Genomic DNA, 22,850 nt, shown 5'->3' with positions numbered 1-22,850 from the left:
TGACACTCGCTGATTCCGAACACCTACCTTCACCCTATCTGTGCATTTAAGTGAGATAGTGTTAACTGTACCTGAAAGAGATCAGCATATAGATGGCTCTGTCGACCAGAACAGAAACAAAACAAACAAAACAAAACACCCAGATTTTTCAAAGAGCTGAAACGGTCAGCCAAGGATGCCTATTCTCAGCCCGGGCGAGCTCCTTTCCGAAAAGGTTGCCAAGAGCACGCTCGGTTCCTCCTCAGTTATTTTTCACTTCACTACCTCTGACTGGGTGCATCATCAGCGCAAGAAAATGCGAGAAAAGCATCTGTTGCAAGTGACATCTGGACCTCCAAGGAAAATGAGCACTTTCTTCCTAGGAGAAGTCTCCAACATTTTCTAGAGTGCGTCCCCTCTTCTGCCGCAGCTCGAGAGGCTCTCCTCGTCCCGCGAGCCTCCTTCCTCCGGGCAGAGGATGCCAGAGCCGAGACCAGTGCCAGGGTAGCCGGGATGACACCAGGGGCTGCCAACACCACACAGTGCGCAGACTCCGCGGCGCGCTCCTAGCTCTCCGCTCGCCTCAACCTGCTCTCCAGCGAGGAGGGGTGGGAGGAGGCGTACGGAGGGGGCGGAGGGGATCCAGTTTAATTCGCGGGCCTGGGGGTGTGGGAGCGGGAGGAGGCTCGGCTGGTCCCTCCCCCCGCCCGGCGTCCTGGGCTCCACCTCCTCCGCGTGCCCCCAGATATACACACACTCGGTCGCGGCCGGACATGCACACCCAGCGCCGGCTCCGGGCGCGTGCACACGCAGGTGGCCGCACTCACCTGAGCCCGTGCCCAGGGCTCTGGCCGCCTCGGGAGCGGCGGAGTGGCGGCCTGGGCCAGGAAGGGGCCCCCGGTGCTACGGGAGTGGGGGAAGCGGGAGCAGCCCCAGCGCGGACCTGCGAATAGAGGTGATGGCGCGTTTCCCCTAGACCCCTCCGTCTGCACCTCCGCCCGGCGCCGGCCCGGCCCGGGCCCGAGAAGCCGGAGAGGGGCCCCCGGCGCGGCGCACACGCGGGCGCACGCAGCGAGGCGAGCGCGCCGGCAGGGGCGCGGCGGAGGCGGCGGCGGCGGCGGCGGCGGCGGCGGCGCCGGCGCAGGAAACTTGGGCGAAGTTAGTTGCGAGCGCCGGGCGGCGGCCGGGAGCAGCCCGAGGGGACGCGGCCGGAGCCCGGCCCGCCGCGCCGCCCCCCGCGCCCGGGCTCGGCCGGCGCCCCCGGAGGAGCTCGGAGCCCGCGGAGCCGGCATGGCCCGGGGGCCTACGGGACGCGGCGCCTCGGCCGGCCGGAAGGATTGCCCCTGAGGCCCAGCGCCCCCGGGCTTGCTCCAGCCTCCAGCCTCCAGCCTCCAGCCTCCTCCGCCGACCGCAGCCGGAGAGGAAGACCCGCGAGGCAGGTGCGGGCGCGGCAGGCATCTGCCCCCGGAAGCCCCCCGCCGGCCGCGGGCGGGGGCGACTCCCACCCGCGAGCCTCCCACCCTGCCCGGAGCAGCGAGACCGGCCGGGGACGCCGCGCCCCGCGTTCCCTCGCCGCGCCCGGACCCTCCTCCGCCCCCGCCCCCCCCCCCACCCCCACCCCACCCGCTGCTGTCAAATGAGAAAGTCACCGAGGAGAACCCAAACACTGCAGCCAGCGAGGGCCCCCTTCGGCACTTGGCAGCACGCGGCGCTGGGCTGCGCGGCTCACCTCGGCCGGGCCTCCGCGGCGCCCGTCTGCGAGCCGCCGTGCGCCTAGGGCCGAGCGGGCCGAGCGGAGGAGGGCGCGGCGGGACGGCCGCCACCCGCGGGGAGCCCGGAGCCCGCGCGGCCGGGGAGGAAGGACGGAAGGAAAGCCGAGGGCGACCCGCCACCGTGGGGCGGGGGCGCCGCCCACAAGTTGCTGTGCCCGCGAGAGGATTTTCCCGAGCGTCCGGCGGGAGAGACCGGGGCGGCTCGGGGCGCGCGCGGCGCAGGGCTCGGCCCCCGGCGCCCTCTTCCCGGGCGGGAGCGACGCCCGGCCAGGTGGGGCGCGGCGCGCGCGGGCCGGCCGAGCGGGTCCCCGCGGACCGCCACCATTGATTTCCTCCGGGCGGAGGGCGACGGCCCCGGCGGCGGCGGCGGAGGCGCAGGAGGCGGCGGAGGCGGCGGCGGGGGGCTGCAGCCGCGGCTCGGCGACAGCATGTCCAAGCCGGTGGACCACGTCAAGCGGCCCATGAACGCCTTCATGGTGTGGTCGCGGGCTCAGCGGCGCAAGATGGCCCAGGAGAACCCCAAGATGCACAACTCGGAGATCAGCAAGCGCCTGGGCGCCGAGTGGAAGCTGCTCACCGAGTCGGAGAAGCGGCCGTTCATCGACGAGGCCAAGCGCCTGCGCGCCATGCACATGAAGGAGCACCCGGACTACAAGTACCGGCCGCGGCGCAAGCCCAAGACGCTGCTCAAGAAGGACAAGTTCGCCTTCCCGGTGCCCTACGGCCTGGGCGGCGTGGCCGACGCCGAGCACCCGGCGCTCAAGGCGGGCGCCGGGCTGCACGCGGGCGCGGGCGGCGGCCTGGTGCCCGAGTCGCTGCTCGCCAACCCCGAGAAGGCGGCCGCCGCCGCCGCCGCCGCCGCCGCGCGCGTCTTCTTCCCGCAGTCGGCGGCCGCCGCCGCCGCCGCCGCCGCCGCCGCCGCGGCCGGCAGCCCCTACTCGCTCCTCGACCTGGGCTCCAAGATGGCAGAGATCTCGTCGTCGTCGTCCGGCCTGCCGTACGCCTCGTCGCTGGGCTACCCGACCGCGGGCGCCGGCGCCTTCCACGGCGCGGCGGCGGCGGCTGCAGCGGCGGCCGCGGCCGCCGGGGGGCACACGCACTCGCACCCCAGCCCGGGCAACCCGGGCTACATGATCCCGTGCAACTGCAGCGCGTGGCCCAGCCCCGGGCTGCAGCCGCCGCTCGCCTACATCCTGCTGCCGGGCATGGGCAAGCCTCAGCTGGACCCCTACCCCGCGGCCTACGCCGCCGCGCTATGACCCCGCGGGGCCGCCTCGCGAGGACCGCTGTGCACACGTGTACATGTGTATAGGTACGAGCTCCGCGGCCTCCCCGCGCGCCCTCCCTCCCGCGACGGGGGCCCCGCGTTGTATGTACAGAAGATGTATAGGCGCAGGCAGAGGCGGAGACGCCGGTCGGGGCGCGAGTGGCAGAGCGCGCGAGGGCTCGGGCGAGTGTGCGTGTGAATTCACAGGAGCATTTCAGACCCGCACATCGGCGGCCCCCCTTCAGGAGGGCGGTTGCATCCGACAGCAGTTGATGTTTGCTTTGCACTTCGGAACCTGTTGCGTTTGGGCCCACGGAGGTGGAGGAGTCACTTTTTGACACGTTGGGCTTTCCAGTTTTGTTTGTTGGAAGTTACATTGTCGGTTTTGTTTTTGCTTCTCATTATCTTGTGTTTTTTTGTTTGTTTTGTTTTTTTAAGATTTTTTTTTTTTTCCCTCTTTTCTTTCTTCCCTCCTGGTCTGTGTCGCATGCACTCTGTTCAAGTGTTAGGTCTGAAATGGCTGGCACAAGGGAAAAGCTGATCTGTGTCAGGAGTTTTCTCAGAGCGACATGGCTCTGAGCAGCCTTGCTCCCTATTTGTACTATTTGACTTTGCAAATCTCTGTTCTCTCAAGCAGAACTCACAGACCGGATCCATTCTTGACCAGTGACCGGCTCGAATCTGGCCTTTTGTATGTGAGACGATCACGCTTTCTGTTGTTTATCACGTCATATGCAAATGAGAGCAAGAGCCCTTAAGAGCAAGGAATGCAAACAAGAAATAATGTGCGAGATGAAAACTTGTCAATTGGGTTTTATCCCTTAAAAGCGAAAACTGAGAAGTCTCCCTGGGTCCACTTGCTGGGATTTCTGACACAGTTTACAGAAAGATAAAAGGCACTGTTCCTATTTTTCCCCTTATGGCTGAGTTCACCTTAAGATTGTAAATGTGTAAATGTCCGTGAAAACATGGAGTCTGAAAATGTGTTATTTGCGTTGCCCTAAACTTGAGTCGGTTTTAGACTCTAAAGCATTTTGAGCAAATGTCAAAGTTAACTTTTAAAAATTGCGGGACTATTTCAGAATCGCAATTTTATCTAAGATTAAATCAGACTTTTTCGTCTGAGTGGTAATGATATATTTATTATTTAGCAAAACTAAAAAAAGAAAAAAAGAAAAAAAACCACCCGAATTGTTTGACTAATGTCTCTGATTTTCAGCTAGCATTTCTTCACCAACTTGAACCGCTTAAATGTGTTTTGGAGTTCCCTCCCTAATTAGCTTATTTTTTAGATGACCTGCAATTCATTTGCAAATTATGATAAAACACATTTTAGAGAAAAGAACCTCAATTATAGCTTTTTGTTTCTTTTTAAATGTATATATTTTGACTAATGTTTGTGAATGAAGTTGGCTAACATGTATTTAGTTTCATTTTGACTTTATGTAATATAAAGTTTTAAAAAGTTTAAGTATTGGTTTTAACCTTTATGTGTAAATGGTTTTCTTGTGTGATCTTCTAATTTAATATTAGACGTCTAAACTATATCTGTAAATTAGAATCCGACTATCACTCTGTTCATTTTTTTTGAACAAAGAGTTTAAATAAAGCCTGAACCAGGGAAAAGAGAAAATCCTCTATTTCTTGTTGAGTTCCTAACAAGATTTTTATCTGAATTGCCCTTACGTGCCTGGTCCAGGTGAAGTGTAAGGTATCCTCCAAAGGCAGCCTTTGTTTCACTTTTGAATAGATTTACTAGGAAATCTAAATCAAGCCATTGTTATTCAGAGCCAAAAACCTGATTTATCACATTTTTAATCGTGAATAGGAAAGAAGATAAAAAAAAAAAAAAACCCAAGTAGTTGTATTATCTTGGTTTAAAAAAAAAAAAAAAAGGGCATTCATGAACCAGTAGAACAGAGCCCATTGAAAACATCCAGACCGTTCAAAGCATTTCACTAGTTTCCAGTAACATTTTAAGAGAGGAAAGTTGCCTGACCACTTTATCTTGTTAGTAGGAGAGCCCCGCCACTTAAGTCAGTGTAATTTGTTCACGTATCTTTGGCATATTCCTTGTTTACACTTTAAGATTTTATTTGGAAGGATAATCACTGCTAACGACAATGTACGACTTCTGGCCTCTTTGGGGCTTTATTCTGTCCTACTGAATGGCATTAAAATAGAAGTATTACAGATTCTGATGGAGAAGGTTGAATTTCCAGGGCTAGACAAGTTTTCACATAAAGGGTTTTCATTTGAGAAAGGAAATTATAGGGCACTAGGAAGACTCTCAGAGAAAAAAAAAATTAACTGTAGGAAGATCTTGATTTTCCATCCCCTGAGATAGAAATTCTTAAGATACAGGACTCAACTAGTCATCAACTAGTTTCCCCCCCACTGACAGAGGCCATCTCTGGGAGCTGCACATCTTTATAAGCGACCCAGCTCTTTAAAGTCATTGTTTTCCCCCCAACGGAATAATATTTTAAAAACCATGAAAAGTTTTGGAAATGTGAGAAATAGGCTCTGCTGGTTTGACCCTGATTCACTAATTAAAACGATCCCTCTCCTGTTATTCCCTGAGCTCTTTGCAATATTATAAGTTAATTCATATGGTTCTGAGCGATTATGCAAAACTAATTTGGACTGTCCAGGGGTAATTATCCCTGACACGGTTAATTAAATCCTTTCAAGGCTTCGTCTTTCCCTTTTGTAGCAGCCCATCACTTCTCAACACGGAACTTCCTGCGGCTTGCTGGAAATCACCCCAGCCCTAAATCTAAGTTACCTCCCCGAGCCTTCCAGCTCGGCCCCACCGGCCAGAAGATTCCCCGCCCCCTCCCTCCCACCCCACCCCCTCCCTTTTTCCCAAAGATCAGCATTTTCTGGGAGCGACGCTCCGGAGTGCTGATGAATAAGAAGAGGTCTGGAAAGATGAGTAAGGGGAGGGGGGAGGCTGCCGGGGCTGCGCACACAGGGTCACATCGCCAACAGATTGTGTGCGCGCCTGTTTGGTTGCCTGAGTAAGTCCACAGGCCCCACGGGGGTGACCAGTTTAGCACCCCTTCGACTCCAGCGTTCTGGCCAACAAGTTGCGTCTGGAGAAAGCCTCCCCGCACGTTAGACTGGGAGCGCCTCTAGGGCAAGAGCGTGGAGAAGGGCCTGGGTGTGTGCGTAGGAGCCTGAGAGCGGCCCACGACTAGGGCCGGGACGAGGCACAGCGCAGGTGCGGGCTGGAGAGCTCCCCGTTTATATCCATCTCTCTTTCTTCTCTCCTCCTTCCCTCCCCTCTTTTCTTTCCTTCTTACATTTTCCTTTCTTTTTAAGGTTTGCAAAAGCCACGTCGGCATTATTTTTTTTTTTTTTTTAGGTTGCCCAAAGGCTTTAAACAAGCCTCACCCCTGAAGGGCCAGGCGTGTTGCCTCCAGGCTTTGCGCAAACAGGTGGAATGGACCGTGTTTGAGCTCTAAGCCCCGGAGCTGGGGGACGGACGGGGCCGCGCGCGAGACGGCTGGGCCGTTATTGTCGCTTCTCCTGACAATCAGCCCCCCACCCCTTCACCCCCCGCCCCCCGGCCGCCGCAGGAAGCAAGAACAAAACCGCGCCCGTCTCCCTCTGGTCCCGCGACTCCGGGCGGCCTCCGCGACGGGCGCGGAGGATGCGGAGGCACCGGCGGTCCTCCCGGAGCAGCAGGGACCGGCGCGCCAGCCAATCAGAGCGCGGCTGGGCGCGGGCGCTCCCCGCCGCCGCCGCCGCCGCCCCCTGCGGGCCGGGGAAGCTCCCCGCACCTCGGCCGCCCCCAGCGCCGGAGTCTGGCCTGCGCCCGCAGCCCCGCCGAGGCAGAGCGCGCCGTCCAAACTTTATTAATCTCTCCCCGGTTCTTTCTCCCTCAGCCCAGTGCATCTCAAAGGTCAGCCCTCTTCTTTTAAAAGACTGATATTATTAATTCACTGACAATCCCCCCCTCCCCATTTCTTTTTTTCTCTCTTGCAGGGGTGGGGGGGGGAGAAGGGGGGGGAATCGTGAAAGAGCTTTTTTTTTTCATCCTTTTTTTTTTTTTTTTTTTTTTTTTTTTTTGTCCTTCAGTGGGAGCGTTTAGACAGTCGAGGAGGTTTTGTCCGGGAACAAAACGCAGGGTTGGGAGGTTTTGTGAGAGTGTTGTTTGTTGAAGTGGAGCTAAGAAAAAGCGGCGGCTTTCTCCTTATTGTGAAGAAACCAATCAGTGGTATTTGGAAAACTGTTAGCATTGTGCACTTCTTCTGTGTCCATTGTGAGGCGTTTCTTTTCACAAGGTTTTTTTTTCAGCCGATCCAGCTGGCCGGAATGAATAGCGGTGCAATGTGTACACGCTTTGTCCCCCCGGCCTTCAAGTAGCCTCCATTGAATAGACTAAGTTGACACTGCGTGACAGTGAAACAACATAATAAAAAATACATGAGCCCCTGAATAGGAGCAGGCGCATAAATAAATAAAATGGGTGACCAAAACTGGATAAACTGAATGACAAAACGGTGAAAGGGGAACAAAAAGATATTTAACACGCTAGATTAGCATTAGAATGCGATCTACAAGGCAGAACAATTGATGAATAGGTTTACCGGCCAAGAAAGAAATGGACTAAATGCCCTTTGAATAGATATGCTTTTTGCAAGGGCTTTGAATAGATATGCTTTTTGCAAGGGTTGAATGGGAAAAGGTAAAGATGAAGCTATGCAAATGAGCGGGGGAACTTTTTATATATATTCTTTAAACACACACACGCACTGCGGGAGGAGAGTGCTGCCTGGGGATGTTTATAGAAGCAATAATTGCCATTATTAGCATTGTCTGCAGCAGATAGGAATTGAACAGGTTGGGATAATATAGGGTAGCGGTAATTATTCTTCTAATTAATGGTGCTTTGGTACTTGAAAAAAGAAAAAAGGAAAGGAGAAGTAAAAGTTATGCAGAAGTTATGTTTCCTTGTGTCCGTTTGCCCAGCGTTGGAATCTGTGGAGCAGCAAGTCTGGCCATTCCAAGATGCGTGCTGATCTTAGAACGTTCCAGGGAGCCGATCCTTAGCCCCTGGATTGGGGGGCCTGATTTCCATTGACGTCGCGTTTTTGAGAGGCTAATATAGTAGCTGGTACCTGGTAGGTGGCGAATGAAGAGTTGTGGAATGAATGAATATAAATTTAATGGGGGAACCCAAGCCTCCTATGGAGGTGGGGGGAGGGGTGATACCGAGACTGCTTTGCCTTTCACCACCCCCTGCCACCCCCGCCCCCTTTATCTAGAGGCGGGGAGTGGTCCAGGAAGAAAGATCGCCGCTTACCCCCACTTTTCTAAGGGTGCGTCCTTTGTCCATCTGGGCCGCTGGAAAAGATATAAACACCAAACAAGCGACGAGCAACTGCAGCCCCCCCCCCCAATTCCATTTCTGTCCTCACCCCTAAATCCACCCCAAAGGCAGAGCCTTTGAGCAGCCCCACCTGGCTGTGTAGAAACATTGTACCCACCCGTTTAAAGAGTCGTTCTCTCCCCTTGCCCCCGCCGCCTTTCCCTTCCAGTCTGTCTTTGACCCAGTTCCACAGGCCCAGGGAACCTCCTGGCCCAGCTGCCAGCGAAGGCAGGGCGCGAACCCTCCGAGATGCGGGCTGTCCTCGGATTGCGCGCGCTGCCCTGGAGGCGGGTGTCCGTAGGGGCCTTTACAGCCAACCGAGTCCATTATTTTCCAGGGTTGACCACCAGGCCTTCGGGGCCGCTGGGCCACCCAGCCATCGAGGTTTCCAGTCGCTTTCTGAGTTGCCCCTAACTTAAATGAATAATGCAAATTACAGACAGCGGAGCTGACAGGGCCCCGCGAGCGCGCGGAACCTCCGAGGGCGCTCGGAGCAGCCGCTCTCCCGACCTCCCCGACCTCCCCGACGGCTGGCGGGAAACCGAGTTTTGAGAAGCAGTGACAACTGCTTCTGAATTGTGGTGACCAAGGGGGCGGGGGACGGGGTGGGGGTGTGTAGAATCCCAAACTCTAAAAGCAGTGGGTTCCTCCCCCCCCCCGCCCCCCCCCCCACACACTTCTTCTTTTTAAAGAAGCAATTGAGCCTTACCAAGCGACGGGAGCCGCGCCGAAGCCTCGCATATTTTAAAGTGTAACCCGAGCCTTCGCTGTTTCAGCTTCACTTAAAACATGCAAATTCTTAGAATCTGACAAATCTGAAAAACTTGGAGAGAGCTCTCTCCGGGATAAAGCCGCTGAAAGTCACTTTAAGGTGATAACTGGGGGGCGATGGGCGTTTGTGCGGGAGGGGACGACCTGTTGGATTGGGTTTTCCAGGGTCTAGGCGGCGCCGGGCCCTGGGCGACCGCCTGGACCCGACGCGGGGAAGTGGTACCCACAGGGCAACCAGCCAGGGCGTCTCCGCTTTGGTGACCCCCACCGCCCCGGCCGCTCCCCGCCCGGGCCCCTCACCGCACGCTTTGTCAGGTAGACTCCAGCGCCCTCGCCGCCGCCGCCCCATCATTCACACTTGACTGGAGGAAATAAAACCGGCTTTGGCTTTTTAATTCCTTTTGAAGATGTTTCCACCTGATTTCTACCTCCTTTGGGCTCCTCGCTTGATTGGGGGAGGGGTTATTTAGGGACTTTTTGACAAACAGCAGAAGTTAAGGTACTAATTGTAAACACCCCGTTGCTCTCTTTGAATGTATTTATTATCATATTAGCCGAGCACTTGGAGACACTCGGCCTATTACTCACTTCGAGCCTCTAGGCAAAGAATTCTCCTACTGAGATCGACCAGTAAAACCAGATTTCTTGAGGGAAATTACGAGGACGTCTGCAGACGCTCTTCGCCGAATGATATTCCTGGATCGTCAATTTCACATGCGTACCCTCCTCCCTACTCAGCCCAGCCTTAGTATTTTATTTCGGGATCACCCCAAGGTAATTAGCCGCTCGCAGAAAGCTTGAAATCTCAAAAGGAGAGGCGCAGCCTAGGATAACACAGACCAAGTGAGGCTTTTCAGATCGGTTGACTCCACTGGGGCTACCTTTTTCCTGAGGTCAGGAGTGGAGAGAAGTCTGTTTGCAGAGGAGGGAACACCTTTAAAAGGGGTCTCAGGAACCCAGGATGTGTGTGGTGGGTTGGGCGGGGGGGGGGGGGGGTGATAGGGGGGATGGGAGGCGAGCTTCCTAGAATGTCACCACCTTGACCTCGCAGGGAGCTCAGCCTATCCTCCCTAGAGTCCCCCGAAAATACTGCCACTGAGTTCGGGGAACTTTATAGCGCTTTCCCCATTTGCCCATTTCAAGTCCAAAAGTTGGTGCGCGTGCACGCGCGCGCGCGCACACAGGCACACCCCTGGTTTGGAGCAAACCCGGGTTTATTTAGCACCATATGGTAAAGCCTGGGTTTGGGAATAGCCGCCGACATTCCGACAGATTGGAAGTCTACGCGGGCGTGTATCAAGCGGCGGAGGAAATTGCGTGGAATCCTCACCGCGCCCCAAACACACGGGAACTTGCCCCACAAAGTTTTCGCGCTCGCTCCCCCTCGCTCTCTCCTACTTCGCTGAAGTTTTGATAAGCGTGTTTGCTTTCATCTGGACCGCCTGAGAGGTGGCCTAGGTGGCCTCACTCTCCCGGCATAGACCCGCTCAGTGACGACGAATGAAAAAAACGCACGTGGAGCTTGGGGAGAGGAGATGGAGAACCTTTTCAGGGAGGCAGCAGAAAAGCGGGTGCTGAGCGAAACGGAAGGATAAGAGCGAGGGTAAAAGAGAAAGAAAATCGAGACAGGAAAGGTAATAGAACAGCAGCACCACTGACACTCCCTCTTGCCTTCGGGTTCAACACCTGGGAGAGGTGCTGGCAAGGGCAGGTGAGGGAGAGGACGTGCCGAACAGCAGCAGGAGGAGGAGAATCTCAGACCTTCAGACGCCCCCCAACCCTGACTCCCCTGCAAGATCCCTGCGGGTTCGCCGCATCTGGGAAGAGTGGCCCGGTCTGGGAGGGCGGGGAGTGGGAAGCCAAGATCATGCGGGCTCTGACAGGTTCCGCGTGGACCTGTGGGATCCGGAAGCCACGGAGGGCCCTGAAGGTCCCCCCATCTCGGCCCCTGTGCCTCCCTGCTCTGCTGCTGGAGCCACAGGAGAAAGAGGAGCCTCTGGAAGTGGGGCCAGCCTCTCCCGCACGAGTGTAATCCCTGCAGACCCGCAGTGGAAAACCCATTATGTGCTGTCTGAAACTTACTTAGGAAAAATAAATCACAATTATGATAGAACTTTAGAAGAGGGGTCGGTAGCAAGCGTGGGACTGTGGAGCTAAAGCTGTCGTTTCTTCCTGGGAAATCTGCCCTGATGGACCTTAAGGACAGCTCGGGCGCTCTTTCCAGCTCCCCGGCGAGAGCTGCGGGCATTAGTAAGGTCCTTAGCTAATCGCCCCAGTCCCGCTTCTCAGCCAGCGCCCCACTTCGGGCCTCTCGAGGACGGGGCTGCGGGACAAAGGCTCCGTCTGCCTAGCTCCAGACCCAAGGTTTCTTTGCGCTTCTAGAGTGCAAGCCCAAGTCGCTGTTCCGCCTTTTTCGGGGACTCGGTTTTCTCCTGCAAACCCAGACTTGAGTAAGTAGTGAGAGCAGCGGTTGATGAATATGTATTCGAACGGGCTGTTTAAGGCAGCGCGAATAAACATGAGCCCGCGGTGGCAGCGCCCACCCGCTCCCTTTCACCTCTCTGGGGCGCGGGGAGCCGGAACGGGTGAGTCTCGCATTCCTGATACCGCGGGGACGTGGGTCTGCTGGAGAAGCGCTGAGCCTCTCCGAGCTCCCCCACCCTATCCCCACCCCCACCCCCAGGGACCCTCCCCGTCCTACCTCCCGCACCCCCCCCCCCCACCTGGCTGCCCGAGCGCAAGGCAGGTGGCGCAGATCCGCGCACACCCACTCCTCGGGGGCTTTGGACACCGTTTTCCTTCTAGAAAGCTGCCTTGACTTGTGTCACTGAGGTGCAGATCTTGCGAACCTGGGGGTGGGGTAGGGGCGTGGGGGGAAGAGTGCTCTTCTCCCTCTCCAGATTTGGGGTAAGCATTGCTCCACACGAGTCTCTGCGCAAAACTCGAGAACCCTGAACTTGTCCCCGGGCGTAGTGGACGGAGGTCGTGAGGGGCCTGCCCTCGCAGAAGGCGTTTGTTCTCAGATGTCTGCGGGCGGAGGGGCGGCCGCCGGGAACAACTGCCCACCCACTACACTTCCCAAGCCCCGCCACCTCCCGCTGGGAAAAGTCGCCCTTGGGCCTCTTTGTCTCCCCGGAGCCGGGGCGTCTTCGCCTTTGGAAGCCGTGTGAAATAACCAAGCTGGCTGTACACGCAGGCCTGGGCAGCTTCGCCACCCGCAGCCGCCCCGGCCCCCGGCCTCTGTCTCCTCTCGGGCACGCGCGGGGTGACCGGCCTGCGCCGGGCGGCATCGGGTGCCCGCGGCCCGCAGCGCAGCCCCGGGGCTCAGGAGCGGGCGGCGGCGAGGCCTGGCTTGCCCCTGGGCCAGGCCCGCGGGGAGCAGCCGAGACCCAAGCCTCCTCGGACCTCGAGGCCTGCTCCAAGCCTCAGGCTCCCTCCCGCAGCTGCGTTGCTGCCAGCCCCCACTTCGCACCCAAGGCTGCCACTCTGGCCCTCACCTGGGGTGTAAGAGGAGAGTCGGATTCTGCACCACGCGCCCCCCCCCCCCACGCCGAGCGCCCGGGACAGTGACCCTTCCCCGCGCAGAGAAGCCCTGGGGGGCGGGAGGCGCTTCGCACCACCGGGCCGCTGGCTTCCGCGAGTGGGAAGAGTTCCTAACCCCACCGGGCTAGCGCCTGTCGCAGGTCAAGAGAATGCGGTCCTTGAGATAAAGAGCAGGGTTTTAAAGCTTTAGGGGACCAGGTCGAGACCACGTCTCTACCCAGATGGGACGGCTGGAGGCTTTCTCAAAAAGTGTTCCCTGAAAATGATGACTTGTGGGCAAAAGCGTTGGGCGTGGGGGATCGCCCCTAGCTAGATTACCTTCACCAGGGAAGTGGATGTAAAGGATGCTCTAGCACGCCCCTGAAAGCTCTTCTTCCTGCAGGAAAAACTGGGGCTGGTACTTCTAGAAGCATAGGGCAAGCCTTGGGGAAGGTTTGGAGAATTCAGAGTGGTTCCGTTGGCTAAGGAGAGCTCCTGGCTAGGGGAATGCCCTCACAAGAGGATCAGGAGTGGGAGAGGAGAAGGCACTTGGGGTTCTGGACTAAACTATGGGAGGCAAAGCAGGATGTCTGGGATAAATTTCATCCATATAATAGCAAGGTGAAGAACCCTAAGTCATCTAGAGATGCCGACAAGCCACTACTAGCAACGGCTATTCCCAAGCTCCTAATTTGTGCCAGGTGAGCCCCATCAGATACCCAAGACCAAGGAAGCATCATTCACATTATATTCTGTGTGAGTGCCACCCCGTAAGCAACAATAAGATTTCCCCTCTGACATCCTTAAAAATCAAAACAGAAACCCCTTGATAAAATGCTCTTTCTGATGTTCTCTGCTTTCCAAGTTGAAATTCACTTTCTCCTGACTGTGGGCAGATTGGGCTGGGGATGCTGCTGGTCAAGATATAAAAGTGTCTCCTATTCATCGCAGAGTTATTTACAATAGCTAAGATCAGGAAGCAACCTAAATACCTGTGAATAGATGAATGGATAAAGAAGATATGGTACGTGTATTTATATGTACCATGGACTATTACTCAGCCATAAACAAGAATGAAGTCTTGCCATTTGCAACAACACGAATGGCCCTTGAGGGTGTTATGCTAGGTGAGATAAGTCAGACCAAAAAGGAAAAATACTGTACGATTCATTTACATGCGGAATCTAAAAAATAAAGCAAGCCAATAAAACAAAATAGAAACAGACTCACAGGTACAGAAAACAAACTGGTGGTTGCCAGAGGCGGGAGGGTGGGGGGGTGGCGGGTGGGGGGTGGGATGGGCAAAATAGGAGATAACAGGTACAAACTTCCACTTATAAAATAAATAAGACACTGGGATACAATGTACAGCACAGGGAATATAGTCAATAATATTGCCACAACTTTTTATGGTGAAATGGTAACTACACTTACTGTGATGATCATTTTGTAATATATATAAATATTAAATCACTGTGTTGTACACCTAAATCAATATCGTATATCAATTATTCTTCAATTTTAAAGAAAGAAAAAAATTGTCTCATTTTTCTGCTTCAACAAAGCAAGCCACCAAGAAGCCTTTTCCCTTGAACTACAAATGTGCAAAGGCAAAGGCTTCTGGCTTAATATGGCTTTTGAAAAGTGAGAGAAACCCATGCATGAAAACCCAGCTGGCAAGTGAATTCCTCAGAGGGTGCCACAGCTCTCCTTCCCTTCTGACATTTTTATGAATCAGAGTAAAGTAAAACTGTTAGTAAACCCTGATAGGGTGCTTTAAACGCATCATTGTTAAGAATTGGAGGGGGTAGAGGGGTGCCTGGGTGGCTCAGTCAGTTAAGCCTCTGCCTTTTGGCTCAGGTCATGATCTCAGGGTCCAGGGATGGAGCTCAGCATAGGGCTCCCTGCTCGGTGGGAAGCCATTCTCCCTCTCCTCCCTGCTCATGCTCTCTCTCGCTAGCTCTGTCTCTTTCTCTCAAATAAATAAATAAAATCTAAAAAAAAAGGAAAAGAAAAGAAAAGAAAAAAAGAATTGGAGAGGGTAGAGCTGTGTTGTGCTAGATTTAGAATCCCAGCTATGCTGAGGCTACAGAAAGGAAAAGGAGCCTGGTTCTTCATGTTATCTCCTGCCCGTTCTCCCAGGTGCTCAGTACTAATGAGCAGATACCTTCACTCCACCCCCACAACTACCTCCCTACCAGCTGTGCACCCACAAGAAAGCTGTGCCTTCTTTCCTGTGACTAGAGATGGACGGTTTGCAGTGAGGGCCAGCCTCTCTATTTGGTCATTAGACCCCATCTCCTTTCCAATAGGTGATCTCTTAGGTGCCCCCAATGATCCCCCACTTCCTGGAATTCATGCCTTTGTGTAAGCCTCTCCCTTTGAGTGTGGGCTGTACCTAGTGATTTGCTTCCAACAAAAAGTAATGGGAGGGCACTTCCTGATTCAATTACAAAAAACGATGACTTTCCCATTCTCTCTTTCTCTCTCAGCTCTTGCTCTGAGGGAAGTCATCTGCCATTTTGTGAGATGTTTGATAGAGAGGCCCAGCAATGACCTGAAACCTGCCACCCATGGAGGGAGTGAAATGGATCCTGGCTCAGTGGAGCCTTGAAATGAGGGCACCCGGGGCCGACTCCTGATTGTAACCTTGGGAAAGACCCCAAGCCAGAAGCTATCAAAAAGGTACCCCTGGATCTCTAACCCACAGAAATCATGAAACAATCAATGTTCGTTGCTTGAAGCCATTAAGTTTAGCATAATTTGCTATGCAGGAAGAGATAACTAATATATCATGTAGCTCCAGAAAATCTCTCTCCTTTCTACTCCAATAGCAAGGTTTTCCCTCCCTACTGAATCATTCTTGCCAGCAAAAAATTAATGCTGTTCTCTCTTAAACAAAACAAAACAAAACTCTTATGACTCCATTTCCCCCTCCAGCTACCATTCCACTTCTCTGCTCCCCTTTACAGTGAATTTGTTAAAGAAGCAAAAGATGTCTATAATGTCTATATTGCTTATCTCTAATTCCCTGCTTCCTCTTTTCCTTAAACTCCCTCCAGTCAGATTCCATCCCCCCCACACCACTCCACCAAAACCTGCTCTGACCCAGGTCACCAGTGACTTCATAAATCAAATGGTCAGTTCTTATCTATAGCATGTGACAAGAGTTGGTCACTCCTCCTGGAAGCTATTTGGTTGCTAAGGTACCACACTTACCTGCGTTTTCTACTACCTCATAGGACCCTCTTGGCTAGTCTCCCTTCTTGGTTTCACTTCTCTCTAACCTCTTGTCAAGTTTTATCAGGGAAGATCAGTATTCATTCACTATTCTCTGCTATAGGTGAATGTCTGTGTCCTTCCGTGCCACAATCATGTTCAATTCTGATACCAGTGTGATGGCATTTGGAGGTGGGGATTTTGGGAAGTGATTAGGTCATGAGGGTGGAACCTTCATGAATGGGATTAGAGCCAAGAATCTCCAGAGAGCTCCCTTACCTCTTCTGCCATTTGAGGACACAGCCAGAAGAAAGCTGTCTGTGAACCAGGAAGCAGCACCCCACCCCCCAACACTGAATCTGCTGGTGCCTTAATCTTAGACTTCTTTGCCTCTAGAACTCTGAGGAATAAATTTCTGTTGTTTATAAGCCACCCAGTCTATGGTATTCTGTTTTTAGCAGCTGGGATGGGCTAAGACATTCTCTAATCTTCAAAGGAACTGCAATTGTCTTGGGATATTATTTTAACCGTTTCAGTAAGAAAACCACTATAATAATGTCAATTACAGATCTTTGTACCTGGCAATACAGGTTTATCAGTATCAGCGAGTCAGCTAAAGTAACCTATAGACCCTTAATCTCAGTAGTTTAACATGACAGAAGTTTATTTTCACCCCACATGGGTTAGTAGGGGGATGGTGCTCATGCAGACTGATAGAGATTCCAGAAGGACCTGTTTCCCTGACTGCCTAGGCAGGGGCCATGCAGCATAACAACCATACACTGGCTCTTGAAGTTTCTCACTAAAAATTATGCACATCACTTCTGACATTAATTTGGCCAAAGTAAACCTCACGGCCACACCAACCTCCAAAGGGGCCCAGAAGTACAATCCCTACCATGTCCCCAGAAGGTGGAGAGCCAGAAATATTTGATGAACAGCACTATGGACCGCTCAATGGGCTTTATGTTAAACATCCTCAATCTTAAAAGAAAACATTACCAACTGGGCTCCTTTGTATGGAGACAATGTTATCTGGAAGAAAATGTGGCTAAACCACCCCTGACTTAACCAGTGGTCTTTTTACCTCCCATAATTGAAAAGACTTCCCATTGCTTTGCAGGTGCAGCCAAATTTGGGGAAGCCTTGTGATGCTTGCAGCTCTGCCTTTCATCTCCGGCTTTGATAAAAAATGTCCATCTCCTCTCTGAATTCACAGCTTGCCAGGCGGTCTGTTGCTGCTGAGGATTTCTGGAAGGTCCATAACCCCACTGCAGGATTTGAAACTGTACTTCTGCAGGGCTTTAACGAATTTCTTATTTCCTGCATTTGTGCCCTCTACTCCTAAAAAAGTCAAACCACTGCTTTCACTTTTCCTTCCATCTTACCAAATTTATTTCTACCCTCTCCATATACACACACAGACATTCATCCTGATACACGCTCCCCATCGTATGACTCTCTTTCAGGAACTGGTGTCATGATTCTCCTCCATTTGGCCCCGCTCCAAAGTCCAACACATCATTCAAAGATCTACTCAGATCTCATCTTTTTTGAGATCTCCTACTCTGCCAACTTTTGATGCCATTTGGCTTTTTTTTTCCCTTCTGTTTTTCATTGTATTTTTCTTGTTGCTTTTTTTTTTTTTTTTTTTTATTCCTCTATGAGGCACTTACTGGCTGAGTTGAATTTAGTAATTCTCTGTATGTGTCTGTATCAACACAATTGTGTGGAAAGCAAAGATGTCTCACTTAGCTTTGTATTTCAGTAGGGCCACTTCTCCTTTCCCCAGTGCCTAGCTCAGACTCTGGTCCTCAGCAAATATTTGTAATAATGTCCTCTCTGTGTTGGAATATCTTCTACCCTTCTGGACTTCTCCACAATTAGAAACACTTCTAGCTTTAATCACATAGCTTTCTCTTCTCTTCTGATCTCACTATGTGTAGTCTTACCATGAGCTCCTCTATTAGTTCAAATCTAAATGCCAGATTTACTTCAAAGAAGCCTAAATCTTAGCATTTAAATATGAGATTAAGTCATAAATCTTCTGGGCTCATACCCTGTCTTTCTTGTCTATATCTTGTGGGGCATACAAGGGGCTGAAGGTAGGAGACCATTGAACACATAACATGAGAAGAACCTGTATTCGTTGGGGTTATTAATGTGCATTGCTATAACAAAAAAACCCCTCCAAATCTCAGTGGCTCAACACAATTTTTCATGCATAGCACAGTCCAAAGCAGGACATGTGGCTCTTCTCTAACTAGTGACTAGGGACCCAAACTTCTTCCATTTTGGAATGAGGCCATTGCCCAGGGCCTTCTGGATTCTCTGCATTCAGCTGATTGACAAGCACAGACAGTCCATGCTCTTGCAGGGAGGGGTCTTATGGCCATGCCTAGAAACTAGAGGCCTCACTTAGCCTATATTTCTCTGGCTAACATATCAACCTGGTTACAAGGAATGCTGGGAAATACATTTTACTAGTGGACCAAGACAAAGAAAAGAGGATTGGTGAACATCTAGCCTGTTTCTTTCAAAGGGCCTAAGAAGTCATTTTCTCACTGTGGGATATAGAGACACAGTGCCCATACTTCCTGAACAGGGAAATAGAAATCCACATAGAGGGGGGTTGGGGGAGTTTCCTTGTTACAATTAATTTCTACTCCTCTGTTTTTTCTATAAATCCCAGAATTTACTCACTCTCCAAAAAAAGAAGATCAAGAGATAGGTAGGGAGCCTCTACCATCAGGTGTGGCTCTTCTCTCCTAGAACTCCAGCTACAAGAAATGTTCTCAGAGAGTATTTCTCAACCCTAGCAGAGCATCAGAGTCAATGTGAGCTTTTGAACCATACTATTGAATGTGACTCTCCTCCTTGAAACACTTCCTTCAGTCAGCCTTTAGGACCCTTTCTTGGCTTTCCTCCTATCTGCTCCTTCCTATCTCCTTTTTCTGGTTTCTCTTCTTTCCACTAACTTTAAACATTAGGATGCCTTGGGGCTCAGCCTTTGGGCCTTGTCTCATCTCTTTCTATGCTCATTTCCTTGGCAGTTGTGTTACTTTTCTATTACAGCGCAAAACATTACCACAAACCAAGTGGCTTATGGCAACATCTGTTGTCAGCTCACGGTTCTGGAGGTCAGAAGTCCAGGTGTGGAGTGGCTGAGTCCTCTGTTCAGGGTCTCAGAAGCAGAAGCCAGTGGGTCAGCTGGGCTGAGTTCTCATCTGCAGGCCCTGGAGAAGACTCTGCTTCCAAGCTCAGTTAGATTGTTGGTAGAGTTCAGTTCCACGAGATTATAGAACTGAGATCCTCATTCTCCTGCTGGCTTTTGGCAGGGAGCTGCCCTCAGCTCCTAGAGGCTGCCTACATCTTTTGCCATGGGGCTGTCATCCTCCACCTTCAAAGCTAGAGATGGAGAATTTCTTATGCATGTAATCCCTCTTGCTTAAAATTGCTCTCCTCTCCTGTCTCTGCCCCCTAAGGCCAAATTCAAAGGACTCATGGAATTAGATAAGGCCCATCTGAATATCTCCCTTGATTTAACTCAAAACCAGCTGATTAGTAATTGTTATGGATTGAATCTGCCCCCCACCCTGATTCAAAAGTTGAATCCTAACCCCCAATGTGATGGTAATTGGAGATGGAGCCTTTGGGAGGAAATAAAGCTTAGAAGAAGTCATGAGTGTGGGGCCTTCAGGGTGGGTTAGTGCCCTTGTAACAAGAGGTGCCAGAGAGCTTCCTCTTCATTCTCCCCCTAACCCCCTCCCCCACTACTTTCTTTCTATCTCACTACCATGCAGGGACACAGCCAGACGGTGGCCATCTATAAACCAGGAAGATACTTCTCTCTGGAAACTGACCATGCTGGCACCCTGACCTCAGACTTCTATTCTCCCAGTCTGTGGTAATTTGTTATGGCACCCCAAGCAGACCAAGACAGTAACTTTAGTAGTATCAGCAAAATCCCCTTTGCCATATACTGTGACATAATTATAGGAGAGAAATCTCATGTTCACAGGTTCCACCCACAATTGGGAGGAGATTCTGAAAGGGCTATATCATGTTGGGTATAACATCTATCAACCTCAGAATGTTGCTTACCTCAATAATCAGACTTTGTCTCATGGCTACACACTCATGATTCTCAAATTTATTTCTCTGGTGTAGACTTGTGCCCAAACCTAGACTTATCTATCTACCTTTCTAGACATTTCCACTTGGATGTTTTCCAGGTGTCTCAAACTTCAAACATAGATGCAACCAAACTCTCCATCTTCCTGCCCAGACCTGCTCCTCCCATAATCTTTCGACCTCAGGGAATGGCAAAGCCACCCTTACTGTCCCTCAGGCAAAAATCCTTGAATCATTCCTGATTCCTCCCTTTTTCTACACTCCATTCAGGAAGTCCTCTGGAATTTAGCTTCAAAAGTCCACACCATCATCATCTCTCACATGAATTATTGCAACCACCCCTGTTTTACTTTTTTTTTTTTTTTAATTTTTTTATTTATTTATGATAGTCACAGAGAGAGAGAGAGGCAGAGACACAGGCAGAGGGAGAAGCAGGCCCCATGCACCGGGAGCCCGACATGGGATTCTATCCTGGGTCTCCAGGATCACGCCCTGGGCCAAAGGCAGGTGCCAAACCGCTGCGCCACCCAGGGATCCCCTGTTTTACTTTTCTACTGCTGCCAGAACAAATCACAAATTTAACAACTTAAAACAACACTCACTTCTTATCTCACAATTGTGTGGATCAGAGGTCCAAGGGCTTTGGCCAGATTCTCAGCTCAGCGTCTCACAAGACTGAAATCAAGGTGTTAACTGGCCTGGGCTCTGATCTGGAGGCTCTGTGGAGAAAGTCCTCTTCTGGCATCCTTAAGATTGTTGTCAGGACTCAGGTGCTTCTCATGGTTTCCCTTTAACAACAAGATATCAAATCTCTGCCATACGTGGCCTCTTCCTGTTTTCTCTTTCTGCTATGTTCCTCTTCCTCTAGCTGAAGAAAACTCTCTGCTTTTAAAGGCTCTTGTGTTTAGATTGGGCCCGTTGGATATTCCAGAATAATCTATTTTAATCCATAACCTGAATTGCACCTGCAAAGCTCCTTGGGCCATGTAATGTAACACATTCCAGGGATTAGGGCGTGAAGAGGTTGGAGGGATCATTGCACTTGCCCCAGCCTCCTAAACTGGTCTCTCCGCTCACATACTTGTTCCCCTACAGCCTCTGCTCAACAAAGTAGACAGAACTGCGGTAACTTCCCATCCCACTCAGAGCAAATCCATTGTGAAGACAATACCCCGTGTCCCCTACACAGTTGGGATCCCTGTTTCTTCTTTCTGACTTCAGCTCTTTTGTGGTCACTCACACATCAAACATGTTCCCTCTTCTAGACATTTGCCCTTACTTTTCCTTGGCCCCATACTCTCTCCCCACTCCTCTCCGCCAAGTCTAAAGTCAGGATTCCACCTTCTTAGGGAGGCCTGTCCTGATTACCTATTTAAAACTGCAACCTTCACATTCCCCAAGACTCCCTCAGTCCCTTTATAGGCTTTAGTGTTCTCCACGGCACTTTCCCCTCTGGAATGTAATAAATATTTTATCCGTATTTGTTTATCATAAGCATCAAAGCAAGCCCCCCAAAGTAGAGATTTTTATCTATCCTGTTCACTGCTTCATCTCCAGAGCCTCGAACAGTGCCTGCCACACAGAAGGCACCCAGGAAATGTTTGTTGGATGACCAAATACAGGAGTGTGCAAGTAGCCTGCCCTGCAAGGAAGAAATGTGGGCTTGGGACTAGGGGAAGGAGTTGGCCTTCCATCTTATGGAGTGCCCTGTGTGTGTCAGACAAAACTGTAAGCTCCATGAAGACCAGGCTGGTGTCACATCAGAAGACCTGGCCCACAGCAGATTCTTGATAAATATTTGCTGAATAGGGACACCTGGGTGGCTCAGTGGTTGAGCGTCTGCCTTTGGCTCGGGGCATGATCCTTGGGGTCTGGGATCGAGTCCCACATCAGGCTTCTTGCAGGGAGACTGCTTCTCCCTCTGCCTATGTCTCTGCCTCTATGTGTCTCTCATGAATAAATAAATAAAAATCTTTCAAAAAAATTTGCTGAATAATGTTGATGTCACTGCACTAGATTCTGCACACACGTGATCTCCTCTGACCCCTGACAACCTGCGAATTATTAATTTCATTTTACCGCTTTAACCCTCTTCACAGGTTGAGCCAGATGAGACATTGCAGCATGACAGTACATTGTCAGGTGTCACAGCATCTCTAGAAAGGAGCTTTGGGTCATCCGGTCCACCTACATCCCATGCAGTATTCCCCTCCACAAATGTGCACATTTTTGAAAGCATATTTAACTGGTGGGAAGATAGCATGGCACAGTGGCCAGAGTGTGGAGTCAGCCAGGGAAAGGTCTGACTGTCATCTCGCTGCTGACCGGCTGGGTAACCCTGGAGTGGTTGCATAATCTTGCTAAGCCTCCCTTTCCTCTTCTTTAAAAATAGGGCCAGTCGCTGCACCTCGTGGGGATATTGTGAGGATTAATGAGATAACGCAGGTGAAAATGCCCAGCGGAGCACCGGCTACTGAGTAGGTAGGCAATAATATGAGCGGCCTCCCTTCCTTTATAAGAGCCCAAATCCACCTCTCCCGATGCTTCCCCTTTCATGGGAGCGCGGCTCCGGAGAGCAACAGAGAATGAAACGCCTCTCCCTTCCCAGCAGCTGTGCAGGCAGTTATCATGTTCTCCCTCAATCTTCTCTTTCTAAAGGTGAAAAACGCTCAGTTCATTCGACCATTCCTTATGAAGCTGGTTTTGATTGCTAAGTGGGCACTAGTTTGACAACACAGCTTCTGAACTGCGCTGGCTAGTAGAGAAGGACCGCTCTGAGTTCCCACGTTGCACGGAGGCAGGACTT

At 51.8% G+C, this 22,850-nt stretch overlaps 1 protein-coding gene across 1 annotated transcript; it reads left to right on the top strand.

Annotated features, from left to right (window-relative positions):
- Window positions 1-1,680: 1,680 nt before the first annotated feature.
- On the top strand, window positions 1,681-4,651 carry SOX21 (SRY-box transcription factor 21). The gene has a single exon (XM_025441204.3). The coding sequence runs from the start codon at window positions 2,180-2,182 to the stop codon at window positions 3,008-3,010; it is 831 nt and encodes a 276-aa protein (XP_025296989.1). The 5' UTR covers window positions 1,681-2,179; the 3' UTR covers window positions 3,011-4,651.
- Window positions 4,652-22,850: the final 18,199 nt, after the last annotated feature.

Source organism: Canis lupus, chromosome 22 (assembly GCF_003254725.2).
Source record: "Canis lupus dingo isolate Sandy chromosome 22, ASM325472v2, whole genome shotgun sequence".
NCBI classification, from domain to species: Eukaryota; Metazoa; Chordata; class Mammalia; order Carnivora; family Canidae; genus Canis; species Canis lupus.
This window is presented reverse-complemented; position numbering and strand designations above follow the sequence as displayed.

Bases quoted from the DNA above. Each gene is read 5' to 3' on its own strand.
- SOX21 (XM_025441204.3), top strand. From the start codon at position 2,180: ATGTCCAAGCCGGTGGACCACGTCAAGCGGCCCATGAACGCCTTCATG.